Source organism: Acipenser ruthenus, chromosome 1 (assembly GCF_902713425.1).
Source record: "Acipenser ruthenus chromosome 1, fAciRut3.2 maternal haplotype, whole genome shotgun sequence".
NCBI lineage: Eukaryota > Metazoa > Chordata > Actinopteri > Acipenseriformes > Acipenseridae > Acipenser > Acipenser ruthenus.
Genome location: NC_081189.1, coordinates 68,018,787 through 68,027,706, shown reverse-complemented (window position 1 = coordinate 68,027,706; position 8,920 = coordinate 68,018,787). Strand labels below are relative to the sequence as shown.

Below are 8,920 nucleotides of genomic sequence, written 5' to 3'. Positions count from 1 at the left end.
ATGTAATAAAAATGCATCTTTCTTTTTTGTACAGGGGTCCCTTTATATATTTATCTGACACTGAATTCCACATATTGGATTAGTAAAGAAGGGTTTATACACCTATAATTTTAGGATTGAGATAATAATAACAATAAAAAACGAACATAAACTACAGTACAATAAGAAACCCAGGGGCATTTGTGAAGCATTTCATGGTTGTTTTTCTGTTTGATATTTTTTTCTTTTTAAAAGCAATTAGAGCATGTGTCACAGCCTATCATTCTACCAGGTAATAAAGAGGAATAGTTGTATGCCTTTGTCATATGTAGGTATTCCCTTCAATTCAGGCCACTAAGATTTCAGTTTACAAAATAAATGCCCCCTTATTTTGAAAACTCAATGTAGGTATGTTGCATAATTGTAGTTTTACATAATTAGAAACTATGGTGTTTGGACATGTTCTGTGTGATTGGACAAACAAAGCACAACCAAACATTCTTTGTTTCTGAAAAAAACAACAACAACAAAAAAAAACCTTAAGGGTATATTAGGTTAACATACACACCTTCTTCAAATTACATTGATAAACAATAGAACCAGTGACGTGTGACAACGTGCGGCCGCCCCATGACGCGCACTTTGTTGATACTGCACGGCAGTGCGGCGCTGTTGAGTGTGCGCTTGTGCAGTGAAGACCTCAATTATTGTTTGTGTTTGCTTGTGGAAAGTGTTGTTTGGTGGGTGTGCTACATTACTAGGAGAACTAGGGAGGGCGAGGTCAAATAAAGGCATCTTGGCTTAAGCTTTATTTTTTTTTAATGTACTACAGTGAAGTTCAAACTCGTGTCCGATCGCTGCCATCAGACGATAATAAGGAAATTCACTATCCTGGCTGCAGGCTCATTCCAGTGATTCTCCACGGGACAGAAACAAAGGCTGAGCCATTGAATCGCTTTGTTCCCTTGAATCCACCAGGATTTTTTTTTTTTTTTTTTGTGCAGTCTTGTTTGTATTCTGTAATTTGAGTTTGACAGGACATCTGAAATTTGCACTAACAAGAACTTTGGATTGCGTTCAGAAAAATACACTGCGTAATGAGATTTAATATACTTGGAGCGTTTTAAGATATTGTTTTTAGAAATATGTGTTTTTTATTTTTATTTTTTTTAATTAATTAATTGATCGTTATTGCGGATTTATCTTGCGCTCTGTGCTGTCAAATGTGATTGGTCGTTTTTTTAACAATAACAATACCAAGGTGATGTTTCATTCGTCTTTGATTGTGTATGACTATAAATATCATCTGTAATCTTTTGTACTGCCGCCGTTACGGTCATAATCTGGACGGATCGGATGTTTTCGTTTTGGATTTGAAGCGTTTGTAATATAAAATACCTGTGACGATGTGGGTTAATCCTGACGAAGTGCTGTTGGCCAACGCTCTCTGGATCATCGAGAGAGCCAATCCCTACTTCATATTGCAGAGGAGAAAGGGACGTGGAGGAGGGCTCGCTGGTGAGTTCAGAATACATCACACAACCAACTAGGTTAATATTTCACGTTTTACATTAAAAATAGACCTTATTTCATTATACTCTCTATGCCCTGCAATATGAGCTGCTGAAAATGAATTGTTGTGACCATGCCTACGTGCACAGTAAAAATGCCAATTCACTGGGGCAGAATGTTGATGATAATCAATTATTAAAACACATTTTATCATCAGCGTTCAGAATTAACATAGCTTAAACACATAACTATATTTGCATGTGGTAAATGGATAAGATATAGTTTTAGAAAATGAAATGCATTCCTGCTACAGTATTTATGACTACAGTATTATGTTTACAGTGTAGGAATTTCTTCCAACACACCGATTCATATACTATCTCCACACTGTACTCGTGATTTAAATATAGCATCCATTAAAACCAGTGTGCTGGATTGAACCCTGGTGGCTTTCTTTATCCACGTGGGTCACTGCAGCCTGTTTCCTACAGAGATTATGTTTTTGTGATACAATGGTACCAGAATACCCCTGGCAGGTGGTAAGAATTTTTTTTTTAATTGCATTAATGTCTAGCTCTGCTACCTTGCCCCATTGTTCCAGGACACGTCTTCTCAGACCATAAGTGCTGCACACAGGAGCTACATGGCTTGTTGCTATCTCACTCAGTCTTCGCCTTTACGCCACCATCTCTACAGTAATTAAATATTACTCAAAACTGTATGTCATACAAATAGGATACTGTATCTATCTAGTATGCAACGATAAGGCATCCCGTATTTTCAGTTATTGTCTTGTCTTACACGGTCATCATATACATTATTCTCAGTAGATTTGCTACACTGATCAAAATCAACCAAGTAAGTGTTTGAAGGAAAAACGAATCTGGCATACAATAGTTAGCAAATGTTCCAGTCAGCAGAAACCACAAAAATCTAAAATGCCACCAAGTTTTGAAGGTATTTATTTGTTTATTTTTCTAAACAATGTCACAGTCTGCTGTATGTTTATCCAAGAAGCCTTATTGGCAGCGGGCACTGTGAACAAGCAGTCTGAACACACAGCCCTGCGCACCCATGAACAGGTGCCAGTACTGTACAGTATCTGTTTATTGTTTGGTTTTCCTATTACTTTTTTGCAACTGTTACCTGACGTTAGTTTAATACAGTCTATTATTAAAGTCTGTAATTTAAGCACCTTTCACACTGGTGCTCCTATCCCTTTTCACATGCAGTATTAAAATGCAGTGTAATATCAAAATACTAGTATGACAGTTATCAAATAAAAAAATAACCTGTTGTTACCATGATTTGACAGCTTTGGCTGTGAATTTCTTCACTTGGACTATCAGAACGCTGTGGAGTAGGAACAGTCGGTGCTATGTTTTGGGGCATTGTGGTGACGATGCAGTATCTGGATGTTGAGAGATGATTATTCCTGTAACAGGCCGTCTTTGGTTTCTGAAATGATGCTTCCCATTCTGGGACTCTATGAGGACCACCTCTTCCCAACGAAACAAGACTGAATTTAAGGAAGTGAACACATGATGTTGTACATTATGAATGCATGTTCTGCAATTTAGGATTCACTTCCCACATTTTTGCTCCCTAATACCGAGGACAGTCCAAGCCACATTTTGTGTTGCAGTAAGAGGGAGATTGAATGTAGTGCTGTTTGTTTTGCCATATCCTCTTAATGACGTCTGCTGCACTCTCCACGGTGACTTTGGCTGAAAGCAGTGCAAGGTTTCACTGCTTCCGTTTGAATGGTCCTCATTATGTAAATCTCTTGCAGGCCACTCAGGGCACATGCTCACTGCTACAGCCTGCCAGCTGCTGCTGTGCAGCAGACTTTCTGTGGTTTAGGAGCATTGGCATAGCAGATGCACCACCCTGGAACAGTGTTTCTTTTAAAGTAGACAACTGCTGCACAGCTTAAAATGACTTCTCTTTTATTATTTTACGAGATCTTAAGAATATATTCACTGAATGTACTGTAATATCCTATGGCATATGAGTAAGAGGGTCGATCCCAGGGGAGAAGTCATGGAGGGGTTGTACACTTATCCATTAACAACTGGTAATCACCATTGCAATTTTGGAGAGCAATGACTCCTCCAATCCTTCATCTGAATGGTGTCTCAAGGGTCAGCTTGACTAGCACCCTGGCTCTACAAAGAGATTGGGTTACTCTAATCCAGGGTTTCAAAATAGTTGTGCATACACACAACAAAGGGTTTGGTCGGGACGTGAAGATTTTCATTTAGCCATCGTTTATTGGAAGCCAACAGGAACATTCGCATGTCACCATCAGCAGCCCCTGGAAACCCTCTTCTGTTTTTTGCATAGCCAATCAAATCTCTTATCGGATTCAAAGTGAAATAGAAATATTAAGATTAGCCTATAACTTTTTTTGTATTTTGTTAATTGTAAATGTATAATTATTTAGTTCTGGAAGGTTAGGAGTCTGCCCCGATTTATTTTGGACATTCTGCTACCCTGCTCTAATCAATGGTATGTTATCCTACAATGTCACACCCCAGTTATATTACTGATTGTAACTGATTTATTCATTACAATTATAAGAATTTAAAATAAATTGTTAACCGCTAACAAATGGATCCAACTTATTCATGTGTGTTTTTTTTTTAAGTAGTCTTTTAAAAACAGAGTGCACAGTCCTGTTGCTTGATGCAAAAGACAAAGGCAGACTATCTCCTACTCCTCGAGGCAATAACCCAGAAATCACTGGGAGAGAGATTAACTGAATAATGAATTGTGCCCAACAATAAGACAAACAAACACATACCGGTATATACAATTTTGAATGCTTTTGGTTTGTTTGTGGCTTAAGTGGAATTAATCAAGAAATGCTACAGGCTAAAACTTGACACAATAGAGCTCCTGACAACACAAGTTCCCGCCTCCTGAGTTACAGTATGTGTGAGTTTCATTTAAGAATAACCGTATTCCTTCGAAGTTAAGACGCCCTTGAATTTAAGACGCAGACCAAATTTCCCACCCTCAATTTGTATGCATAAATATGCATTTAATTATGCAATAAATATGCATTACAAAGATACAACCTCAATTACGCATGTGGAGGCATTTTGGGCTGTCTGCTATCACACAGAGCCTTACAGTTATGTGCTGCTTCTCATTTCCAGTCGCGATTACTCACACCTGTTTTTCTACCAGTTTGTGAACTGTGGTATTTCTTGGCATGTCAAAAAATACAGGGGTCTGATCAGCATTTCCCATCTGTCCAAGCTGGTACTGTTTGTTAAAAACGTTGAAATTTTAAAAGCTTCTCTTGGAAGCCTCAGGAAGCTAATGACGCTTCTTTGAAAATGGCTGCCTGTATGTCACGGATGATTCGAGATCGGGCAGTAATGTTTTGGTTTGTCTTTTCTCGGCAGTAAGTGACGTTGCTGCTTGTGTATTTGGGCAGTGATGTCTTTGTTCGTCTTTTCTCGGCAGTCAGTCGCTTTGCTGTTTGTGTACTAAGTAGTCATGTCTTTTGTTGGCAATTTTAATACACGCATCACTACTGTACTTGAATTTAAGGCTATTTATAGAATCACAAAATGGTTAAAGTGTATTTAAAGTGAGTGAGACAAAGTATTATTTATTACAAATTAATCACAAGCAATAAACAAAAACCCTAGATTGGCACAACATTTCAACACAAGTGTGTATTACTAAACCCTCGGACCTTACGACAGGAAGGCATTTTAAATCTCAGCTCTTGTATTTTTTTCTTCTTCTTTTATAGCTTGTGATAAAACTTCCTCTTCTGATATTCAAAATGGCTGGAACTCGAGGTCAAAGACTCCTCATCTTGTGTATGTGATTAAAACAAGGATGGTGTTACTTTGGAAAGTCCACAGATGAAGTGAAATCATGTGGAGGGTTGCTTAATGATCCCACTCTATCCTCCTGTAATACTGTGGATTATTTGGATTCCTTGCCTGTGTGACCTAATCAGCCTTCACAAGGGCGTCACAGACAGTTTATACTTCTGCAAACTGCTATCTTCTTTAAAGCCTTGGGTGTTTACACTTCCCTGAACTATAGATGGAGCCACACAAGCTTCCCATATCTCCACCAACTATATATATATGTATATATATATATATATATATATATATATATATATATATATATATATATATATATATATATATATATTATATACTACAAAAACTACCGTTTGTGTCAATAGGAGGTTTTAATAACAATTTCAAGCTGCCTTGTAAAAAATATAACATGCAGTTTTGGGTCACTGCTGTACAGTTTTATAGCAATTTATGTTACCTTCACTCGCCACACACCACAACAGTTCTAATCATAAATTTTACAACAAAACAATGTAAAAAAACAGGAACAGGAATGATAGATGATAGATTAAATGTAGATTCAGAATTTGTGGAATGATTTGAAAATGATAAACACATTTAAAACATTAAAACACATTCCTGTTCTCAACACATTTAAAAATACAGTTCTGTATGAATATTCACAAGTTTTTCGGAAACAGTCTACATGTAACTGACTGAAAAAAACTAGTATTTTTACATTCTTGCCTTAGGATTAGAGTAGAATCGTTCATCTGTCTGTAAAGACCTTTCAATGTGTTTTTTTTTTTCTCACTTTCAATAACAGCATCCTCTGAAAGACTAATATACAAAATACAAAACAGAATGCAGGTGTTGAAGAGGTGTGAAATCTTTTTTAGTCGGGGTGCACAGGGTACAGAAACCACAAACAGAACCTAGACGTGGTATAGGTTAGTTTACTAGATACTTATTTTCTTGTATCACTCCAACCAGTTCCAGTTCAAGATAGGACTCCCTACTGGTAAACTTAAAAGATATATATAATGATCAGGGGGGTGAGAAGGGGAAGGTGTTTTATTTTTTCTTTTATTGCTGTGAGGTTGATGGAGGGGGGACCATAAATGTGGAAAATGTACAGTGTTGTATGTTTGCATGTTCCGTTTGAGGTATACAACAATAAAAAATAAAAATAAGGAAAGTGATGCAGACTTTCACGAAGGACACCCTAACCAAGTAGTTACAACCACACAGCTTACTGTGCAGCATCTTCGCTGCTTGAAGACAACCAATTACAATCTGTTCAGCCACCACAAAACCCTTGTCATAACGTAACTTCAACCTGAAATAGAAAAAAAAAAACATGTTAAAGGAACCAGCATGCAAAATTTCAAATCGCATTTGATAATGCACACAGATTGCAACAGTATCTTCTGTTTACTGTATGTATCATTATTATTATTATTATTATTTATTTCTTAGCAGATGCCCTTATCCAGGGCGACTTACAATTGTTACAAGATATCACATTATACATTATTTCACATTATACAGATATCACATTATTTTTACATACAATTACCCATTTATACAGTTGGGTTTTTACTGGAGCAATCTAGGTAAAGTACCTTGCTCAAGGGTACAACAGCAGTGTCCCCCACTGGGGATTGAACCCACAACCCTCCAGTCAAGAGTCCAGAGCCCTAACCACTGAGGGGAGTGTGCTGTCCCAGCATTCTTGAAACATCCAAGTGTACACATTCAAGACTAGTTACAGTACTGTACAGTACTCCCTCTTCAGTCCTACTACATGGAACATGTGTAAAACTAATTTGAATTGACCAGCCAGTCTCTCTGTTCTTTTTGGATTTGCTACATTCTAGTCTCCAGGCCAGTGTTAACCCTTTACTGCCCTGGGTATGTAGTCATACCTATTTAATACCTATTTTCTCAGTGTTAAATATATTGGACACTGGGCAGCAAAAGGTTAATAAAGATACTTCAAGCCTAGCCAGTATCAAGAATACTTAACGAGTGAATCAACACTTTGCAATTAAGGAAATACTTACAAATATTCCTTTTATGAGAACAAAGATAGATCAGACAAAAATAGATTATGTACAGAGCTCCTGAATTCTGGAATCCATTCCCGCTTGACATCTGAAATGCAGCTTCACTGGGCAAATGTAAACATTTGATTCTCAATTACTTTCTTGTTCAAATATATATAATCACTGACTAACAAGAAATGTGTGCGGGAATGCATTTGTCTACTTTGTTTCCTGGGTCCCTGTTGAAAAACAAGCTGGCTGTGCCAGCTTAATGAAGTTTCCCTGGTGTGTACGTGCACATTTTAAATTGATAAATAAAATAAAGAAGGAAAGGAGTGCTGAAATGGGTTTTATTTCCCCTTGTTTTATTAATTTAAATAGTGCTTAAGCTAACATGTTTTCAGAGTGTTTCCTGAAACAGTCCAGATGTGTCTACAAGGAAGTACTTTATGCATTGCCCACAAAACACTGTGACCTCAAAGACTTATTCTGTTCACTGACACACATACTGTCCTATGTGGCAGCAGGGTTGCGCGGCCAAAATATTTCTGCAAAATGAAAGCGTGATATCACTGAAGAGAAAGGGACAACAGCAAACCAAGCTGTCTGTGCAGCAGTTCTGTATGCAGGAGATTTAAGACCTCAAGACTCTGCAACGGAAGTCAGGTGCAATCATCTGAGATTAATTCCTTAAAAAATATATGAAAGAGTAACCAATGTAATCCTATACCAAAACTGAGCAACCCTATCCCGTTACAGTGCAGTTGTCGACTGAATATCCCACGGGAGGGTGTAGTCTAAAAGGACTTTAGAAATTCAAAGTAAACACAGTATTGCTTATTCCTTATTTTATTAATTCTGTTTTTTTTCAGATTTAATATAGATACGAAAACACCCTGTGGTGGAAACTACTTTTTTCAATATTTCTTTCAGATGGTGAAGCACGTCCAATAATACTGGAACTGTTGTTCATTACTGTTGCAAGGAGTGTGTAAGGGCATTATGTGACAGTCAGAAGAGATTTTTATTATGGGCTAGTCACATAACAGAGAGGAAAACGGGATTACTGAGTGGAGCAGCTTCTCAGCAGTGAGGGGAAAATGAACAGCCCTGCTCAGAGAATGACAAAAAGCTTTTTTTTTTTTTTTTCTTTTTTTTGTGGCTTGGTTAGGGTGAATTACATGGCAGACATGAAAAACAGTGATTACTTTAAGCAGTTTGAATTTACGGAACAAGGTAACAGTTTATTGTTCCCTCCCAGTTCTGAACTGAGCCCAGTACTGTGTTTTTCTCTGCAGGGTTGCTGGTGGGAACCCTTGATGTTGTCTTGGACTCCAGTGCCAGAGTTGCTCCCTACAGAATCCTGTACCAAACTCCCGACTCCCTTATATACTGGACAATTGCCTGCGGTAAGGAGTGTTATATTCTGATCATTTGTGTAACTGCTGTTGTATTTTTATTTTTCACTTTTCTCAAACAGCTATTTAAAATACAAAAAAATCTAAGCTTTATTCCTAAATGACTTTTAATTTGTCACTGGAATAA

General features: G+C 37.4%; 1 protein-coding gene across 1 annotated transcript in view; it reads left to right on the top strand.

Moving 5' to 3' along the window:
• Window positions 1-581: 581 nt before the first annotated feature.
• Window positions 582-8,920, top strand: part of LOC117421360 (TBC1 domain family member 9-like) — a 39,723-nt gene continuing 31,384 nt past the window's right edge. The window contains exons 1-2 of the mRNA XM_059028205.1: window positions 582-1,497; window positions 8,674-8,784. Coding sequence (XP_058884188.1) covers window positions 1,386-1,497; window positions 8,674-8,784 — 223 coding nt within the window. The 5' untranslated portion in view covers window positions 582-1,385. The remainder of the gene's footprint in view (window positions 1,498-8,673; window positions 8,785-8,920) is intronic.